This window comes from Loxodonta africana, chromosome 8 (genome assembly GCF_030014295.1).
Source record: "Loxodonta africana isolate mLoxAfr1 chromosome 8, mLoxAfr1.hap2, whole genome shotgun sequence".
Taxonomy (NCBI): Eukaryota; Metazoa; Chordata; class Mammalia; order Proboscidea; family Elephantidae; genus Loxodonta; species Loxodonta africana.
This window is the reverse complement of record NC_087349.1, coordinates 92,626,941-92,649,272: the sequence shown is the minus strand read 5'-3', so window position 1 is coordinate 92,649,272 and position 22,332 is coordinate 92,626,941. Positions and strand designations below refer to the sequence as shown.

The 22,332-nt window shown below is 36.9% G+C and overlaps 1 protein-coding gene across 1 annotated transcript in view; it reads right to left on the bottom strand.

The window, feature by feature from the left end:
* ITPRID1 (ITPR interacting domain containing 1) overlaps positions 1 to 22,332 on the bottom strand; it is a 104,256-nt gene that overhangs the window by 51,553 nt on the left and 30,371 nt on the right. The window contains exon 8 of the mRNA XM_064290412.1: positions 21,611 to 21,668. Within this exon, the coding sequence (XP_064146482.1) occupies positions 21,611 to 21,668 (58 nt within the window). The remainder of the gene's footprint in view (positions 1 to 21,610; positions 21,669 to 22,332) is intronic.

Here is a 22,332-nt window from a genome sequence, read left to right as displayed (position 1 = left end):
GCTCACTGGGACAAGATGAATCACAAACGTGTTAATAGTAAGGTTCCATGTCATAATGTGCCAGATGGAGGTGGTTACATCTCGGATTGATTGTCTCCTGGCCAAGACAGGGGTTTTCCAGAAGGCAAATGTCTCCAAATTGGCATTGAGCTCTAGGGATCAGCAGGTCTTGATTTTGGTCAACATGGACCTGACATTCTCGACTTTATGAAGTGTGGCTACCCCCAGAACATGGGCAGCCAGAAATAGTATCTGAATGAGGAAAGGTGGGATGAGGGCGTGATAGATGGAAGACCCAGGTCTGTGCTGGACACAGCTCCTGAGGTTGAGAGTAGCTGCTAACGAATCTACGGATACACTTGAAATTAGGGGCAAGGGAGATGCAATAGACATCAGGCTTGTGGACAGAAGAAGTAACTAGAGATTGAAAAGGAAAGGAAAAGAAGATAACGCACAGGAAGAATCTGCTTCCCAGGCTCAGACACCAAATCCCCACAGCAGATGAGCATGGATGCCTGTCTGAGGATATCAGGCAGAAACACAGAGCAGAGAATTGCTGGATGACCTTCCCAACCTGGTCCCTTCCACTCACCCTGACTGTAACCACCCAGCCCTTTGTTGTTGTTGTTTTCTCCAATGCCAACTTCCAACTATAAACAGCCAAGTAGAAGGGCAATAACTGTGGCATCCTACTGGGAAGGAACGCAGCCTCTCGTGCAGGCGCTGGGTCCTATTACAGGACAGTGAATAAAGCTTCATTACAGAACAATGGAGTTAGCTGCCAGAGCCTACAGATTTGAATAAACAACAAATAAGCAACATCTGCTCCAGCATATGTGTATGGTGAAAAAAAAGTCACAAAATAAAAGAATTTGTAAATGCCAAAAGCAACACTAAACTGCCAGTGCTACTGTAGAGTGAATTTTTAATTGCACATGCAAAGAGGCAGGCTGTGGGTATTAGTCTCACATATGTCTTGTTGCTGCCAACCTGGGAGTATAGATGAATTTAATTAAATAAGGATTATCCCTTCTCCCCAGTACAATTACTTATTTATAACAATGATAAAAATGCCTAATAAAAAAAATTGTAATATTTTAAAAACAAGGCTAGAAAACACCCTGTTTTCTGTGTAAGTCGTTCAGGGCTGTTTGAGTTTGAGTGTGTCTTTTAAAATTAAGTCTTTGCCTACCGCCAAGGGAAAAAAAACAAAACAAAACAAACAAACCAGCAAACAACAACCCTTATCATAAAGCCTGCTGCAGTTAAACAGCCAGAAACTACATTATAGAGAAATATAAAGAAGACACAGAGCAGCATGGGAATTGGCTTTCATGGGGTGTGCAGAAAATTAAGCAATTGGACTCAAATTGAGGCCAGGCAACTGAGCCAAGGGACAGGGCCACTGGGATCTGTTCTCCACCAGCGTCCTGGTCCTAATCTGTCTTGTGAATAGGTGGGTGCCGAAGCTCAGCTCCCTTCATTTTGGCCGTGCTTCTTCCTCATGCACTAATTCCCTGAAAACAAACAACACTGCCAAAACCAAACAGACTACAAAAATATGGGTGCCATGGCCTCTGATCTTAGGGACAACGTAGTCCATTTTATTAACAGGTTAGCAACATCAGCAGGGGTAACAAACCCAGGTATGAAACCATGGATGGCAATGTAGATTCCCATGTAGGAGGTTACTGCAGAAATCAGTGTCTTCTGAGCCTCATGACCTGAGTCTGCTTGATCTTTGAGCGATTTTGTTGATTGAACGGACTTTCTGCACTAGGGTTTAAGGCAAGTGCTAAGGTCAATTCAGAGGACAACTGGCTGCAGGAAACCATCAGAGGCTCTGGAGTGTGCGGTGTGGGCAGTTAAGCAATCTCTCTACCTCAGTTTCCTCCTGTGTGGAATGGGAATGGCAATAATAGAATCCACTGCCAAGAGAGGATTAAATGAATTGATACATGGAAAGTGCCTGGAACTATGCCTGGCACAGATTAAGCACTCAGTAAATGTTGCCAAAAAATTTAAAGGACCCTTTAGTAAAGGTCTCAAACCCATATTGGGCTTTTTCCTAGATGTTAGCCACTCTTGATGTATCTTATACTTTTTCTCCACGACATACAACAAAATGGTAATTCAGTAATTTAATTGGTTTCTCCTGATACAAGCACCATGAGACTAGGTTCTGCTTTGTTTCCTTTTGTATCCTTAACACCTAGAGCAGGGTCTTATACATGTAACTAACTGCTCACTAAATATTTGTTAAATGAAAGAATTCAGCATGGAAGGTGGACTAGATTTGAATTTTTAATTTTCTGAAATCTTTTGAAATCCTGACTTGAATTTTGGTTCTTCCCTTTGTTAACTGTGGAAGCTTAGGCAAGTTATTCAATCTTTTTGATGTCTAATCTCTAAAGAGGAAATAATAATGTGATGATCACAATAAGTAATGTGATTGAAACTGCTCGGGGACACTGAAAATCCACATATCAATGTAAATTGTTAATTAACAATGAAATACTCCTCAATAACAGTTGCAATTGATCTAATATAAAGTTAAGCAAGGCTCCACATACATCCAGGTAAACCAACATTTCTGAGAGATGTTTGTGCACAACCAAAGTAAATGAGTTTACATTTTTTAAGGGTAAATATTGGAGTGTCCTTGAAGAACCTGCAAATATAAAGCAACAATTTATAGATTGGAAGACAATATACATTCTTAAGTTACAAATATTAAAATCCATGCCTGTAAAAACCATTAAAAATACCATCTGGTATATTTTTAAAGTAGTCACTATTATACTGCACGTAAGATACTGCCACAAGTTTAAATCACCGTTGACAAATTAGAATGGAACTCTCCTGGCTAAGACAAGAGCAGCCCTATGGTGACATGACTGATGCGGGGAGGCAAAGAGTAGGTGTGGGGTTCCACTATGAGTCTGGCACTGTGCTAGGCCTGGGGACACAGGGTAAATAATAAACGATTCCTGTCCTCAAGAGGAACCCATTCTAGTATGGAAGAGAAATATAAGAAATTAGTTTCTCCAGATGACTCCTGTAGAGGTGTCATTTACCAAGAGCAGTAATAGCATAAGATGTGAAATTAAAGCTAGAGAAAATGAAGGAAGAGAAGCAGGGACAGGGTAATTTGTCTGCTGAAGACACAGGAAGGACTATTTTTGGGGGGTTTTCTAAATCAGTAAACCAGCCCCTTTGAAATAACAACAACAACCACACGCACACATACACACACAAAGGTTAAATAGAATATATTTTAGTGGTACCTGTGAGGAAGAGGGACTTAAAGACCAGTCAGGAGACAGAACATAAAAGTTACCTATATCAAAGTTACCTTTTCCAAATGTGCTTTGGTGCAAAAATTCTACTAGCAAAACCTTAATAATTTAGCTCTCACTAAATCCCAAATGGAACCCTGGAGGCATAGTGGTCATGAGCTCGGCTGCTAACCAAAAGGTCGGCAGTTCAAATCCACCAGAGACTCTTTGGAAACCCTACGGGGCAGTTCTACCCTGTCCTATAGGGTCGCTATGCATCGAAATCGACTCGACGGCACCTGACAACAACAACAAATCCCAAACATACTCACTTGCAAAAATGAACCTTTTTGTTAATCTTTATTGAATGATTGTTTAATTTGTTGTAGAAAAGTTATAAAATACAGATAAAAAAGAAGGAAAAGTCAGATGTAATCTCAATGCCTAGAGACTGACATTGTCAATACTGTGATCTGTCTGTCTGTCTGTCTACCTATCTTTTTTTATGAGAAAGCTGAGGATTAGAAATTTATTTTAAAAATTAAAACTGTAACAATATATAAAGTAAAAGGAAGAAAGTAAAAATACTACCCAAAACCCACCACTATGAGATGGTCACCAAGCTGTTAGCTGTAGTTAATTTTATATGTAATTCTTAGGTGTTCTGTATAGATCACATATGTAATTTTGTGTAAGAGAACCCTGATATTTTTCTATGTAAATATGCATTTTATATTATGACTTGTCTCTTAACTGTATGTTTTCATCCACTGTATCATGAAATATCATTATGTCCTCATTTTTAATGACACAGGACATTCCATTTTATGGATGTATTATTATTTATTTAAACAACTCCCTATATTGAACACCTAGGCTATTTCTAATTTTTCATACATCTTTTAAAATTGCCTTGGGATAAATTTCTGGAAAATATACACAGGTCAGGAGGTAAACACAGCTTCATTTTCAGGTAAATTTTTTGATATATATTGCCTTCCAGAAAGCAAGTGCCTCCTTGCCAACGTTAGATTATATGATGTTTTAAACCTCTATCAGTTTATTAACTGATTTGTTTATCTGAGTGTAATTTTTTTTTGTATGTCTTAGCTTACTGCTGTGGATGAAAATGGCTTCATTTTTTTTTTTATTTAGAAATGTTCCTATTGACACCTTTGCCTTTTGTTACTTATTTTTTTTGCATTGGGAAGTAATTGAAACATGTAGAAAAGTGCAGAAAATAAAACAACAAATACCCATTCCTTGTAATTACCCAGAAACTCTATTAAATCTTAACATTTGCCATATTTTACATTTTTCTAAAAGGAAATATCACAGATACAGTAGAAGCCCTGGGTTTATCCCGCCCTGATCCCATCTCCTCCCTCCTTTCCCTCCACCCCAGAGTTAACTTGAATTTGGTGCTTATATTTTTCCTTGCACATTTTTGTGCTTTTACTGTACGTATATTATTAACACACAGTGAATGTTGCTTAGGTTAATGTAAGAAGTCTTGATGGCACAGTGATTAAACACTCTGCTGCTAATTGAAAGTCTACAGTTTGAACCCACCAGCCGCTTCGTGGGATAAAAGACCTGTGATCTGCTCTCATAAAGATTACAGCCTAGGAAACCCTCTGGGACAGCTCTACTCTGTCACATAGGGTTGCTATGAGTCAGAATCATCTCAACATCATCCCAACAGCACCTAACAACAACAAGGTTCATAGATACTTTATATGTTGTATGTAACCAACTGTGATTTGTTTCCCTCCATCTTACATTTTTGAAATTTACAAAAATGATTAAGTGCTCAACTACTAACCAAAACATTGGCAGTTTGAACCCACTCAGAAGTGCCTTGGTAGAAAGGCCTAGTGATTTGCCGTTGACCTCTGAAAAGTCATAGCCTTGAAAACCCTATGGAGTTGAATGGGAGCCTAAACTGCTGTATAAATCTTCATGGAAAACATTATAAAATATTACAAAAAAAAAAAAGGGAAAAAGAAAATCTATGGAGCATAGTTCTACTCTGTAACACATGGGGTCGCTATGAGTTGGAACTGTGTTTTTTTTTTTTTAATCCATGTGGATAAATTAACTTTCATTCATTGTATATCATTGTTGTATGTATTTTTCGCTATATTTTTTTTAAGTATGCTACAATATATTTAGCCATGGTCTTACTGATTTTATTGCCCATTAGGTTGTTTTCAGTTTTTCACTCAGTATTGAAAAAAAGAATTCCCATGGCTCTGTTCTTCTCCATATATGTGGGGATTTCTCTAGGGCATATACTAAAAGTGGAACAGCTGGGTCAAGGAGTGTGTGCATCTGAAATTGTTGTAGCTTTCGTCTACTTTGCCCACTTGCAAAGTGGTTGTACCAGTTTATAATTCTAGCAGTTTAAGAGTGGTTCCCTTTCTCCGGAGTTAGCATCTGAACACTTAACCACTGGGCCACCAGGGCTCCCACCAACACTACGCGGTACCAAATTTAAAAATTTTGCAAATTGTCTGGGTCTAAAATAGTATCTTTTTTTGAGCCCTGGTGACTCAGTGGTTGAGAGCCTTGGCTGCTAATCAAAAGGTCAGCAGTTCGAATCCACCAGCCACTCCTTAGAAACTCTATGGGGCAGTTCTACTCTGACTTATAGGTTTGCTATGAGTCGGAATCGACTCAACGTCAATTTTTTTTTTTTTAAATGGTATCTAATCAGTTGACTTTATCCGTTCCTGATTGCTGTTCTTAGTTGCTGTTGAGTCAGCTCCAACTCCTGGCGACCTTGTGTGTAACAGAATGAAACATTGCTGGTCCTGCACCATCTAAGTGATCATTGGTATCATTGGTACACTTGTGTCCATTGTTATGGCTAATATTTCAATCTATCTCATTGGGGGTTTCCTTCATTTTTGCTAACCCTCCATCAAACATGGTGTCCTTTCTTATAGTGGGATAAAGCATTTTTTCTTGTTTATTGGCCAACGTTTCTATGAATCATATATTCATATGCTTTGTCCATTTGTTTTAGGTGACTTGCCTTTTTTATTGTCTTTTAGAAATTACCAATTCTGGAGACTAATATTTTGTTGTATATAAGTTGCAAATACCTTCTCCTACTTGGTGGCTGGTCTTCAAACTTTGTTTATACTGTCACACCAATGTTAACAATTATATTGCAGTCATATTATCAATGTTTCTCTTTAGAGTTGTCCTTTTTGTGTGCCCTATTTAAGCAATTGTCCCTTACCTTGAGGTCATAAAAGTACCATTCTTTATTTTCTTTCAAGAACACAAATGCTTTCCTTTTCACATTTAGGACTTTACTTGGAATTTATTTTTATGTAGAGGGAAAGCCAAGGGTTTAATTTGACATTTTGTCCATATGGATAACCAATGTACTATACCAATTAAGCCCATGCTTTCTTCACTGTTTCTGTTATGCTCTCTCTTACTTATCATTTCCAGATATGTGGCCTAATATCTATTTTTTTTTAACAATAGCACACTGTCTTAATTTTGATTATTATATGCCTTGATTTCTAGTAGAGCAAGTTCCTCCTCCATGATCTTCATAATTGTATTAGCTTTTTGTGGACCTTTGCTGATACATATGAATTTTAGGATAATCTTGCAGATTCCACAGAAAACTTTATCAGGGTTTTTACTGGAATTGTATTGCAATTCTAGATTAATTGGAGAATTGACTTTATTGTGATATTGAGTCTTCCCATTCATGAACATGATATAGTTCCACTTTTATTTAGGTCTTCTTTATGAGGTGTAGTAATCATTTATAATTTTACCAATAAATGTCCTAAAAGTCTTTATCAGATATGTTCTAAGGTGCCGGAATAGGTTTATTGTAGTTGCATTTATTAAAGAAATCTTTTATCCTTTTTTTGTCTTCCTCATTGATTATTGCTGATGCCTGGAAATACTACTGATTTTTATTATTTTGATCTTCCATCCAAAAAACTCACTAATCTTTATTTTTCTACCAATATGGCTGTTGATTTTCTTGGGAAGTGAATCAAAGAAGAACAAATTTCCAGTTTATACATTTTACTTCATTGTGTTGTTTTCCTGCATTGATCTTTAGTTCAATGTTGATTAAAAATAGTCCTAGCAGCTTTTGTTCCCTGTTTAATGGAATTTCTTCTATGATTTCATTGTTAGGATTGATAGTTGTTATGAATTTTTGATTGAGGCAGAAAATTTCCTTGTATAGCTAGTTGCAAAGAGTTTTTGTTTGTTTGCTTGCTTTGTTTTACATTTGGTTATATACTTTTTTTTACACCTTTTGAGATTATTTAAATGTTTTTATTTCTTGAACTATTAATATAATATGCTTTATTAATTTTACTGATGTTAATCTACCCTCAAATTTATAGAAAAAACACTTCTGTTTTCAGATGTTCGGTTTACAAGATATTTTTTTTTCTCTTATTGTTATAAAAAATATACATAACAACATTTCCAGTAAAAATCATAATCCTTTGTTGTTTATGATGAAAATATACTTCCCGTTTGTCATTAACTATTAGGTAGCATAAATTAATTAATTATATGGCTGTCATGTTTTATGTCCAACTTTAAAAATCATTCTCTTTCTAAATAAAATTATATAAATATTTACTTACACTTACTTCTAATTATTTTACAATTTTGTGGAGGTTTTTGCATTTAATCTTTTTATCCCTCTGAAATTGCTGGTTGGTAAAGGTTGACATGGGAATATTTTATTTATTTATTTATCCATTTATTGTACTTAGATGAAGGTTTAGAGAGCAAGCTGGTTTCTCTCTAAACAATTAATACACGTATTGTTTTGTGACATTGGTTGCCAACTCCATGACAGGTCAACACTCTCCACTTCTTGATCTTGGGTTACCTATTACCAGCTTTCCTGTCTCCTCCTGCCTTCTGTCCTTGCTCTTGAGCTGGTATGACCACTTAGTTTCATTTTGTTTTCTGGGCCTGTCTAAACTTTGCTTGAAGGGTGAACCTCAGGAGTGATTTCTTTACTGAGCTATACTGGTGTCTGGAGGCCATACACCCAGAGTTTCTCCATTCTTTGTGAGACCAGTAAGTCTGGACTGTTTTTGTGAGTTAGAATTTTCTTCTACATTTATTTCTAGCTCTGTCCAGGACCCTCTATTGTGATCCCTGTCAGAGCAGTCTGTGGTGGTAACTGGGCACCATCTAGTTGTGCTGGACTCAGTCTGGTGGAGGCTGTGGTACTTGCAGTCCATGAGTCCTTTGGACTAATCTTTCCCTTGTGTCTTTGTTTTCTTCATTCTCCCTTGCTCCAGATGAGGTGAGACCAGTGGAGTATCTTAGATGGCTGCTCACAAGCTTTTAAGACTCCAGACAGTACTCATCAAAGTAGGATGTAGGAAAGTTTCTTTATAAACTATGTTATGCCAATTGAGCTAGATGTACCTGAGACCATGTCCTCAGCCCTCAGCGCAGTAATTCAGTCCCATAGAGAGTTTGGATGTGTCCAAGGAGCTTCCATGACCTTGCTTTATACAAGTTGCCCTGGCTTCCCCAGTATTGTGTACTGACTTTTCTGGGATGGAAATGTTTTAAACACACACACATCCTTTTCAAAATTTATCAAATTGATTGTATCATTTATCAGTGGTATTCAACTGTGTGGATTATAACACATTACGGATAACATTGCAAAGAATAGGAATTCCAGAACACTTAATTGTGCTCATGAGGAACCTGTACATAGATCAAGAAGCAGTCATTTGAACAGAACAAGGGGCTACTATGTGGTTTGAAACGGAAAAAGATGTGCAGCAGGGTTGTATCCTTTCACCATGCCTATTCAATATGTATGTGAGCAAATAACCTGAGACACTGGACTATATGAAGAAGAACTCGGCATCAGGATTGGAGGAAGACTCACTACAACCTGAGATATGCTGCTTGCCAAAAGTAAAGATGACTTGAAGCATTTACTGATGAAGATAAAAGACTACAGCACTCAGTATGGATTAGACCACAACATTAAAAAAAAAAAACAAAGATCCTCATAACTGGACCAATAAGCAACATCATAATAGATGGAGAAAATATTGAAATTGTCAAGGATTTAATTTTACTTGAATAAAAAATCAGCATGCATGGAAGCAGCAGTCAAGAAATCAAATAATGTAGCTACAATACTCAAAACAGCCTGGAACTAGTACAATGACAGACTTATTGACCAGATGTAAATCCATCCATCTATGGTGACCTGATCTTTAACAAAAGCTCAAAGCCCATTAAATGGAGAAAAGGCAGTCTTTTTAATAAACGGTGCTGACAAAACCGAATGTCCATCTGCAAAAAAAATGAGACAGGACCCATACCTCACATCATACACAAAAACTAATTCAGAATGGATCAAAGACCTAAATATAAAACCCCAAACAATTAAGATCATAGAAGAAAAAGTAAGTTAATTCTAGAGGCCCTAATGCACAGCAAAAACAGGATACAAACCATAACTAACAATACACAAATATCAGAAGATAAGCTAGATAACAGGAATCTTCTAAAAATTAAACACTTGGGTTCATCAAAAGACTTTACCAAAAGAAAAAACAACCTACAGACTGGGAAAAAAATTTTGGCTATGACAAATCCGACAAAGGTCTAATCTCTAAAATCTAAAGGAAAATCCAACACCTCTACAACAAAAAGACAAACAAGCCAATTAAACAATGGGCAAAGATTATGAACAGACACTTCACCAGAGAAGACATTCAGGTAGCTAACAGGCACATGAGGAAATGCTCAAGATCACTAGCCCTTACAGAAACGCAAATCAAAACTACAATGAGATCATCTCACCCTGACATTACTGGTACGAATCAAAAAAAAAACAGAAAATAACAAATGTTGGAAAGGCTGCGGGGAAATTGGAACTCTTATGCACTGCTGGTGGGAGTACAAAATGATACAACCACTCTGGAAAATGATATGGTGCTTCCTTAAAAAGCTAGAAATAGAAATATCATATGATCCAGCAATCGCACTCCTAGGAATATATCCTAAAGAAATAAGAGTCATCACATGAATAGACATATGCACGCTCATGTTTATTGCAGCATCATTCACAGTAGCAAAAACATGGAAACAAACTAAGTGGCCATCAACAGATGAATGGATGAACAAACTACGGTATTTACATGCAATGGAATACTATGCAGTGATAAAGAACAATGATGAATCTGTGGAGCATCTTACAACATGGATGAATCTGGAGGGCATTATGCTGAGTGAAATAAGTCAATCACAAAAGGATGAATATTGTGTGAGACCACTATTATAAAAACTCATGAAAAAGTTTACACACAAAAAGAAACAATCCTTGATGGTTACAAGGGAGAGGAAGGGTGGGGAGGGAAAAACAATAACTAAACAACAAATAAGCGGTAACTTTGGTGAACAGTAAGACAGTACACAATACTGGGGAAGCCAGCACAACTTGACCAAGCCAGCACAACTTGAAGCTTCTATGGAAGCTTCATAGACACATCAAAACTTCTTGAGGGACCAAATTACTGGGCTGAGAGCTGAGGATCATGATGTTGGGGCAGGGGGACATTTAGCTCAATTGGCATAACACAGTTTATAAAGAAGATGTTCTACATTCTACTTTGGTGAGTAGCATCTGGGGTCTTCAAAGCTTGTGAGCAGCTATCTAAGATACTTCACTGGCCCCACCCCGTCTGGAGCAAGGGAGAATGAAGAAAACCAAAGACACAAGGGAAAGGTTAGTCCAAAGGACTCATGGACCACAAGTACCACAGCCTCCACCAGACTAAATCCAGTACAACTAGATTGCACCCAGCTACCACCACAGACTGCTCCCACAGGGATCACAATAGAGGTTCCTGGACAGAGCTGGAGAAAAACGTAGAACAAAATTCTAACTCACAAAAGAAGACCAGACTTTCTGGTCTGATGGAGACAGGAGAAATCCCAAGAGTATGCCTCCTACCCCCAGACACCAGTATAGCTCAGTAATGAAGTCGCTCCTGAGGTTCACCATTCAGCCAAAGTTTAGACAGGCCCATAAAACAAAACGAAACTAAATGGGCACACCAGCCCAGGAGCAATGACGAGAAGGCAGGAGGGGACAGGAAAGCTGGTAATGGGAAACTCAAGGTCAAGAAGGGGAGAGTGTTGACGTGTCATGGGGTTGGCAACCAATGTCGCAAAATAATATGTGTATTAATTGTTTAATGAGACACTAATTTGCTCTGTAAACCTTCATCTAAAGCACAATTTAAAAAAAATCAGTGTATTGCATTAGGAAAATCAGCTGCAAAAGACCTCTTCAAAATCTTAAAAAGCAAAAATGTCACTTTGATTACTAAGGCATGCCTAACGCAAGCCATGCATGGTATTTTCAATTGCCTCATATGTATACAAAAGTATACAGAAGAAGAATTGACATATTTGAATTATTGTGTGGGCAAAGAATATTGACTATACCATGGACTGCCAGGATAGCTAACAAATTGGTTTTGGTGGAAGCACAGCCAGAATGCTCCATAGAAGCAAGGATGGCAAGATTTCGTCTCCTTCGTTTCTTTCTTTTTTTTAAATAATATTTTATTGTGTTTTCAGTGAAAGTTTACACAGCAAGTTAGGTTTCCATTTGACAATGTCTACACAAGTTGTTCAGTGACATTACTTACATTTTTCACAATGTGTCAACATTCTCTTTAATTTTGTTCTGGTTGTTCCATTTCCAGTACTCTAGTCTCCCTGCCCCCTTTGTCTTCTCATCTTTGCTTTAGAGTAATTGTTGACCTTTTGGTCTCATATAGGTGGTTTTTTAATGGAGCTCTGTACTCAAGGGTAATATAATTTATTTTGTGTGCCAGTTTGTTATTTCACTAAAAGGTGACCTTAAAGGATAGTTTCAGTTCAAGTTTTAAAAAGTATCTCAGGGTTATAGTCTCAGGGAGTCCTCCAGTGTCAACTGGTTGAGTAAGTCTGGATTTTTGGAGAATTTGAGTTCTGTTCTGCATTTTTCTCCCATTCTATTCTGGTCTATTTATTGTGGCCCTGATCAGAACTTTTGGTAGTCGTAGCCGAGCACCATGTATTTCTTCTGGTCTCAGGTAGATGAGATTGTGTCTCCGATAGGCTATTAGCCCTGTAGACTAGTTTTTTTTCCTTGAGACTCTGATCTTCTTCTTTCTCTTTTGCTCCTGATGGGTAGAGACCAACATTTGTGTCTTAGATGGCCACTGGCAAGCTTTTAAGACCCTAGACACTACTCACCTCACTAGGTTGCAGAAAGTGAACTTTGTGATGGCAGTTGACTGAGGTATCCCATGTGTCTCTCTTTGGCCGCATTAACAGGAGGGACCAATCTCTAAAGAAGGACACCATGCTTGGTAAAGTACAGGGTCATTGAAAAAGAAGAAGATTCTCAATGACGCAGTGAGATGGACTGACACAATGGCTGCAATCAAACATAGCAATGATTGTGAGGATGGTGCATGACCGGGCAACGATTTATTCTGTTGTACATGAGGTCGCTATGACTTGGAGCCAACTGAACGGCACTTAACAACAACAACTAAGATAAATTATATCAAATTTTCAATTCTTGAAATATTCTTGAAATTTTGGAAGAAAAACTGCTGCTTGGTCAAGGATTAGTATTTTAATATATTACTGGATTTTAAATCATCGTTGTTATGCTAAAAAAATTTTAGATCTGTATTTGTAAGTAAAATTTTTAATTTTTTTTCACAAAAAATCAATTGTGTGAGTTATTTTAGTCAGATCTTAATACTAGGTTTTTCTAAAATTTAAAGGAAATGGGGAAGATTTACAAATTTTTATATTCTCTGGAAGAGTTTGTAAATAAGTATTATCTCTTTCTTGAAAGACTGAAAGAACCTGGATACATAATGATCTTTGTTTGCTTTTCATTCACTCATTGCTATTCTCAGAGATAGTTTATGATAAACTGAAATTTTGTTGTTTTCCCCAGTAAGGGATTACTTTATTATTATTTAGCTATAACATTATGTATTATGCATATTCATAATATAAATGTATGTATATCCTATGATTACATTATTTGTACTGGTGTTTATAATTAAAAAATGGATTTTGCGTATTATAGCCTTTCTTTCTGTATTGAGTTAATTTTGGTAACATAAACGAATATATCCTAAAATTACACTAGTTGTATAGATTTCCTTTATAATTTAAAAATAGCCTTTAAATGTATCAATTCTTTTCTATATCAGTAGTTATATGCCTTTTCTCTCATTTTATTTTGATTTTCTAACTTAGTATGGATTTTCAACTTTTATTTCTTAAAAGTTTTGTCTTTGTCTGACAAGAAAAATCATGCTTGGGTTATACTTCTCAAATTACTTGTTTTCTCTTTTCTAAATTATTAATTTCTGGTTATATTTATTAATCTCTAATTTCTGGTTATGTTTATATTATTGTTTTTATGATGACTTCTTGAGGTAAATAATTAATTTTTTTGTTTGATAATGAAAGCAATTAATTCTATGAATTGGCTTCATATTACTTTTGTCACACCTCCTAGATTTTATATGAAATGTTCTTTGTTGTTATTATTCAAATGATTTGGATTCATAGGTTTAACTTACCCTTTTTTGCACTTTTCTTTAGGACAGAAGCAGTCTAACTCCCCTAAGTACTCAGTTTTGTCTTGTTTTATTTTGGGAGAGGAAATTGTTGTTTGTACTTTTATTATTGAATTCAAAAGTTACTGCATTTACAGCTATAGCAAAGTGACCTAAACATTAGGTGTGTATGTGTGTGTATATCATTTCTTTGCATTTGTAAGTTGTTAGATTTTCTGTAGATATTCCAAAAACACTGGAAGAAGAATACTCAGTTCAATATTTTTCTGTTAAGCCATGTTATCAATTATAATATAAATGTACTTATTATCCTTTTTTAATTATTTCACACTTGATCTGTAAAGACTGAAATGAATATTAAAATCTCCTAATTTTACTGTCTCCATTTCTTATGGTAGTGCCAGAATTTTTTGCTATGTAGTGTTAGGAAAATAACATATGCACATGGTAACAAAAGAAAATTAAAAGATGCCAATTAATTTAAAACATGTCAGCTTCCCTTCTGTTAAGGTACTGCCATTAACAGTTACGTATTCATCCTTCCGGAAACTTTGTGTGTACTGCCCTTTTAGTACAAAGGGGTATCTTTGTAGAATCTTTTACACATAGCTCTTTATTTATCTTTCTCATTTAACAACTCAGTATCCCAGAGTCCTTTCCATATCAACACATAAAAGTCTTCCTCATTTTTCAAAATAATGACTATGTAATTTTTTAATAGTGTTTCATTTTAAGGCTGTGCCCTAATTGTTCAAAACAGACTTACATTGTTAGCCTTTAGACTTTTCCAGTTGTTTATTATAACACTGTTGCAAATAAAAAAGACTTGTGTGTACTTGTGAATCTAAACCAGGAGGTCAAAATCCTAGAAGCAGGACAATTGGGTGAAAAAGTGTATATATTTAAAACATTGAGACATTGCCAGGTCACATTTCAAGGTAACAGTGGATGAATGTTTTACCATATTTTTCCTGTTTACTGGGTATTATTAAACCTTTAAATATTTGTTAAAATAATGGGTGAGATACAGCATCCTCATCGTTTAAATTTGCATTTCTTAATTACAGGTGAGGTTGATCGTGTTTCCCCTTTTTAACAGAGCTTTTATGTTTCTTCCTTGGACTGCTTAATTACTTTCTTGCCCATTAATCTAATACAATCTTGGTTTTTTTTTTTTTTTTTTCTCATTAATTTGTAAGAAAAAAAATTTTTTTTAAGAGCTCTTACAAATTAATAAAATCAGCACCTTTATGTTTTATATATTGGATTTAAAGTTACTTAGTAGGTAATGATTCAAATTGCTGAGTTTTCAATGAGGTTTAAAATTCTGATTAATTTTTGAGAGTCCTCTTCTTATTTTTAACATATTCTCCTTCCTTGAAGTATATTTTATTAGACATTAATATCAAAATCACTGATTTCTTTTTGTCTTCATTTCCTCTCTTATCCTCTATTCAGCTTTTCACATTTAACCTTCCTGGAGTTAAAAGCTAGCATTCCCAGTTCTTCCCCAGAAGGTGGAAGGGGAACGTGCAGCAAGGCAATATTATTCTTCAGTGAAATCTATCAAACTTCTCCTCCTTGTCTCTGCAATTTGCCCCCTCTTTATCAAACATTATGATGGGCTGAAACATTTAAGAGTTGCTGAACTGGCTCCTACAATTTCTTTAGAAAAGCTGCATATATAGATTTGTCACACATTGCCTTTGTATCTCATGTCTATCTTTTTTTAGGACCTCAGTTAAAACTAAGACAGGGAGAATCCAACTCCAACCTCCTGTTACATCTATGTAATATTTCCTGGATCTGTCTTCCTTGACATTTTGTTTATCATATTCATTTCTTCATCTCTTTCTACTCAGGATATGTCCTACTTTTGTAATCCAGTTATTATTATTTTTTGGCAGCATTCAATCTGTTACTTATTTGCTTTATTGCATTTTTTAGAATTGTATTTTAATTTTTCTATTGGTATTTTGGAGCCCTGATGGTGGCGTGGTTAAGAGCTATGCCTTCTAACCAAAAGGCTGGCAGTTCGAATCCACCAGCTGCTCCTTGGAAACTCTACGGGGCAGTTCTACTCTGTCTTATAGGGTTGCTGTGAGTCAGAATTGACTCGATGGCAATGGTTTTTTTTGTTTGGTTATTGGTATTTTGCTATACCTCTTTTTTTTAGTGGTTGCTTTATATCCTTACTTTTTCACAGTCTAAAGTTAATATTGTACAACCTCATGTAAGCTGTAAAACTGTTGCAACCCTCTTGGTCCATTTACCAACTCTCCATCCTCTATGTGATAATTATCCTAAGTATTGCATCTACATGTGGTATAAACACAATACACTGTTATAATATTTCTTTAAATGGTTATATGTATTTTAAAGAAATTTGGGTAGGAAAAAAACCTTTTATATTATCCTCATATACGCCATGAAATTGTTCTTCATTCCTTCTGGAAGATCTATCTTGGTGTAAAGAACTTTCTTCAATCTCGCCTGCAGTGCAGGCATACTGGTGATGAGTTGCCTTAGTTTTCTTTATCTAAAAATGCCTTTATTTTGTTTTCATTCTTGAAGAATACTTTTGATGCATATAGAACCCTGGGTTTACAGTTACTGTCTTCTGACCCCTGTTGTTGTAATGAGAAGGCTTAAAAAAACAAAACCGCAAACCCAGTGCTGTCAAGTCAACTCTGACTCCTAGCGACCCTATAGGGCAGAGGAGAACTGCCCCACAGAGTTCCCAAGGAGCGCCTGGTGGGTTTAAACTGCCGACCCTTTGGTTAGCAGCCATAGCACGTAACCACTACGTCGCCAGGGTTTCCAATGAGAAGGCTGACGTCATTAAAATCGTTATTCCCTTGTATCCTGTATATAATATGTCATTTTTCCTGTGGCTGCTTTGAAGATTTTTCTCTTTGTTCTAGATTTGTATCAGTTTGACCATAAAACCGTTGAAGTGCAGTGTGTGTGTGAGTGTGTGTGTATTTATTCTGCTTGAAGTTTGCTGAGCTTCTTGAATCTATAAATATTTGAGCACATTTGGGAAATTTTCCACTGCCATTTCTCCAAACCTTTTTTCTGCCCAATTCTCTCTATTCTTTCCTTCTAAGACTACAATTACATGCACATTTGAGGTTTTGATATTGTCCCTAGGTTCCTGGAGTTCAGATAAATTTTTCAGATAATTTGTAGCCTCTTTCTATTTTTTTTCTTCTGCTCTTCAGATTGGATAATTTCTATTGATATTTCTTCTGTCATTTCTAACCTGCTATAAAGCCTGTTCATTGAATTTTATATTTCAGAAATTATAGTTTTCATTTCTAGAATTCCTATTTTACTCTTTGCTACAGTATCTGTCTCTTTTCTGAGATTTTCTATCTTTTCATTAATTATGAGCATATTTTCCTTTAAAGCCTACAGCATGATTATAATAGCTTCTTTAAAAAAACTTATTTGCTAATTCCAACATCTGGGTTATCTCGAGGTTGGTCTCCACTGATTGCCTCTTTTCTCCAGTAAAGATTATATTCTTTTCTTCATAAATCCAGTATTTTTTTTTTTTTTTTTTTATTGTACCTGGACAGTGTGAATAATAAGTTGTTTTAGCAGGCAGGAAACTTACCTGGAGTCAAACTCCAGAAGGAAATCTCAGTTCATTTCTTTCAGCCTTACTATGTCTCTTGAAGTATTTCACATGCATATTTAGGTTAAGAATTGGCTAGAGATTCCGGCAATTTCATACCTAGAATTTGGGGGATCTTCTTTTTGGCTTTCTCTTTTCTTGGATTTCCTCCTCACTGTCTAGCTTTTGGCATTGCTCCAAACTCTCTCTTCTGTTTTTTCTATTCACTAAGGCTGCTACTTTCTACTGAAGTTTTAGAATGGTACCAACAGGAATCTGCCCTCAGGCTAAAGGACTTTTTTAAAACAGGAAACTCACCCTATGTTATTCCCTTCCTCCAAGTGTTAAAATACTCTCCACTATCTGCCCGCTTTTGGTCACTCTCCAGTGCATTTCAAATTCACTGCCATCCAGCTGACTCTGACTCATAGCAACCATATGTAACAGAGTAGGTGCCCATAGGGTTTCCAAGGAGCAGCTGGTGGATTCAAACTGCCAACCTTTCAGTTAGCAGCCAAATGCTTAACCACTGCATCATCAGGGCTCAGGTAGTAGTTTTTAAATATTTTGCCCAGAAAAAAAAAAAAGAGTTCATAGTTATTATCTGTGAGAGGGTTGACCCATTAGGAATAACTTAGTTGTCACGTGAAGCAGAATCTGACGTTGCATATTTTATCTTAAAGCATATTCACTCCTTGGAGATTGTTCTTGTACATAGATGCAATGTTCTTGTATATCTCATCCAGAGTACACATTTCTAAACATTTCTTTTGCTTCTTTATTGTCATCCTTTTATCTGTGGGCACATCTTCTGAATAGTCTCTGATTTTGAACTGCTGAATATTTTCATGTTTATTTTGTTGTATTTGCTTATCTTATAGGCAACAGAAAAGTTGTAGCTTATCCAATTTAAGAGTTAAGTGAGATTCTTTTGGAAATTGCGGCCTTAAGGTCTTCGTACAGTTTTGGTCTTTTTAATCTCTTGGTAAGTGGCAAACGGAGGAAAGTAAATTTGTGACCTCAGGTCACCATCTTCTGTATGAAGTTGATTTGCTCAAATTTATTTAGTAAAAGGCTTAAATACATCTTTTCTGCTCATTTTCAGAGTGCTGTGAATGAGTAGAGGAAACAGAGTCCTAAAAAAGTGACTTTTAACTCAGTTTTAAAGGTATTTGAAGAGTTTGTCATGTGCTTTCATCTATTTCTATGTGTGTGTAGCGTTAAACAACAATGTGTTATTAATGCTCATGGTTCTGTGAGCTGACTTAGCTCAGCTGAGTGCTTGTCACTTGGTTCTCTTAGGTAGTTACAGACATACGATGTCTGGGGCTGGAGTCGTCTGAAAGTTGGACTGGACTAGACGTCCAAGATGGCTTATTTACATGGAGCTCATTAAGGGCTGTCCACCCATAAAAATGTCATGGTAGAGGCATCTGACCACCTCTAACTTCAAGAGGGGGAGACAGGATCACCATCAGCATCAGCCGAAGGTTGATTCCTATGAAGGAGAGGTGAGACATACCTTCTCTCTCCAACCTTTTTTATCAATTCTGACACCAGCTGTCCCTGACACAGCACTGTCTATCTCTCTGCTGGGTTCAATAGTTTGTTGCAATGGCCACACAGAACTCAGACAATACTCATGATTCTGGGGTTTATTAGGTAAGTAACAGGGTACAATTCAGGATCAGGAACAACTCAGGATACAGTTCTTCAGTCAGGACAGTTTCTTGGCTATGCCCACAGGCAGGCCTCTCCATGGCGCTTGGCCTCTTGGCCCTCAGCCCCTCGGGCCTCTTGGGCCAGCCTGGCCCCTGCCCTATTCAGTCAAGTGTTACAAATCTCTTTAGCCCAGCCAATAAGTGCCCAGAGGCACCCCACTCTGCCAGTAAGACTCAGCCCGGAGGCACTCAGCTCTCTTGCTCTGTGGGTCAGCAAGCCTAGCTCCATCAACATGTGCCAGGAAGTACCTCACTCCACCAGCAAGTCTTCTGCCTGAAGGTACTCAGCTTTCTTTCTCTGTGGGCAGGAATCCTACTGCGCAGTCTCCTGCTGGCCTCCTGGTTCTGCTGCCTCTGCTGCTGCCATTTCTTTGCCACTGCTTCTCACTGTCTTTCACAGTCTCCTATGTTACAGCTCTCTCTCTGTCTCCTAGCAGTTTCTCAGTGCAGGGATCCAGGGTCCAAAGGAAGTGCTCAGCTCCTAGCTCTTCTTTCTTGGTGGTAGTAAGGTCCCCCTTCCTGCCTCTGGAATGACTCATTTTAAGCCTAGCAGGAAGACAAAACTGACCAATACTCTCCAAAGGCTCTATATACCTTGTTTGCATGGTCCTATACCTACAAGGGTGCCATGGACCTTATTTGCTTTTTTTTTTTAATATACCTACAAGGGTGCCATGGACCTTATTTGCTTTATTAGCAAGCTACAAATTCCCTTGGTGGGCCACAAGCACCTTGTTTGCATACTCATGTCCAGTCATTTGCTCGGTGTTACAAGACCATATCGAGAAAGGCCATATAAAAGTGATCCATCATGCCTCACACCACACCACTAGAATGCCTACATGTGGCCTCCTCATGCGGCTTAGAATTCTTGCAATGTCATGACTGAGCTCCTAAAGACAGTGTTCTAAGAGTGAGTATCCCCAGAGCTAGGATCCAAAGCTTCCAGGCAGGTTAAGGGCCACGTCCCAGAACTAGCACAGGATCACTTCTTCCATGTACTATTGATCAAAGCAGTCCATGTGCTTTAGCATTTGAATTCAATCAAAAAATAATTTCACACATATACGCACACCACACACACCCACACACACATGATATCAAAGTGATAATTTTCCATTAGTTGAACTAGTTTTACTTATTTTTTCCCCAGCCTTGCTTTTTCTTCGGTTAACAACACTGTTTGTGAAAGTAATAAAAGCCCATTTCCTGTGCCATATTTCAGATTTTCTCTTTTAGGCTAACCTTCATCTCCCTTACTTTGCTCTCTGAGTTTGAGGTTAAGTGTAGGTTAGTACTTTTGCCTCACTTCTCAGATCATTTTTGGAATTACTGGGGTGACTTACACGATATCAGCAGACCTCTTAACTGAATTTATGGAAGACAATTTCTACTGGCAACCTCTTCACCAAGCTTCTCCAGCTTCACCGAGAACCGTTCAATTAGATGCTTATTTTTGTCTTATAAACCTCAACGCAGGTTATGAAGTAATTACTTTGGAGAGCAGGATAACAATTTATATAATCAGTCAATCAGTAGGACCCTGTAATTACTAATGCATAATTTCTAAACAGCATTTAGCAAAATAAGACCCATACATACACTTTGTAATGAAAGAGAAGTTTGACACCACATTAAAGTAAATTAAAAATTTGCATATTTCTTTCCAGGAAATGCACAAGCTTCATCTGCTCTATTTTGCTTGACTAATTCCTGTCTACTTCTAGCTCTGTTATAGGATCATGGAAATGCTGAGTCATAGTGATGGCAGAGTGGGGGCATGTGAACCAGGAGTAGGGAAAGGCTTCCTTCTCTGTTGTCTGGGGTGATACAGTGTTATTCTAAGAGATGGTTTGGAAAGGTACATCTAGGCAAATTGTTCCAATGATGGGATTATGGCAAGGCCATACCATCACTGATTTTAGAGTGTAAGTGCTGGCAAAGAACCGTTTATTACAGATGGGAAAACTGAGGCCCAGGAAAGTGATATGACTTTTGTAATACCAGCAGCTAGTTGGAGGTAGGAGTAAGACATTTACCCAGTCAATCTCAGTACTATATGAAATCCATCCCACCATCCTGGTTGGATCACACAAAGTCAGCATTAGACAATCCATGTACTGAATAAGACCCAGAGATGTTGAACATTTTTGTGGTATTTATAAATTTACATGTATATTTGCAATGCTAGTAGGTTTTTTATGTCCCAGATGATACACAGATGCACGGTATCTCCCGGAGATATTTTAAGCTCTGTACATATTAAGAAATTTGGGTACCAGTGATGCACCTTCTCTTTCTGAAAGACAACTAATGAAATTACTAAATTCTTACCTGCGGTTTCTGAAGTCATGTCAAGAGAATGGCCTGTGTCTTCTTCAAAACTCTGGACCTGAGACATCAAAATGCATTAATCTCATTAGAAATTTTTTCATAATAAATTCACTTCCTTTATTTGATTAACCCACATCGAGTGCCTACTGGCTACTGCTAAGAGCAACAAATATAATTTTCTGACCTCAAATAGCTTACAGTTTACTGCAAAGAGGTGGCGTTGACAAGGTGTCCATGATATCAGAATAGAAACCAGAAGAGTTCAGGGCAGGGAGAGATTACTTCTCGGTGGTAAGGTCAGAAGCCCTTTCTGGGAGATAAGACATTTGAACTAAGTTTAAATAATAATAATATTATTATTATTCTAGATTTTCTTCTTTTTTTTTTTTTTCTTCCAAAGGGCTTTAAAGCTTTTAGGAACAAATAAGTAATTTTTCAATTGTAAGTTAGTTCTCCGAGGATTTACTTACTACTTGATAAATTTATGGAGAGCCAATCAGAAAATTCATGACTTAGTTGTCATACAGGACTTAGGTCTGTTAAAGCTAATTTAATTTCCAAATAGAGCAGAATTTATTTTTTAATTATTCTTGGAAATTAATAAATATTACTCTGCCAATGAGAATAAAATTATTGTGAAAGCAAAATAACAAATATTACTTATAAAATAGCAATACCTGCTTACCATAGAAACATGATAGATCCAAAATGTTAAAAGTAAG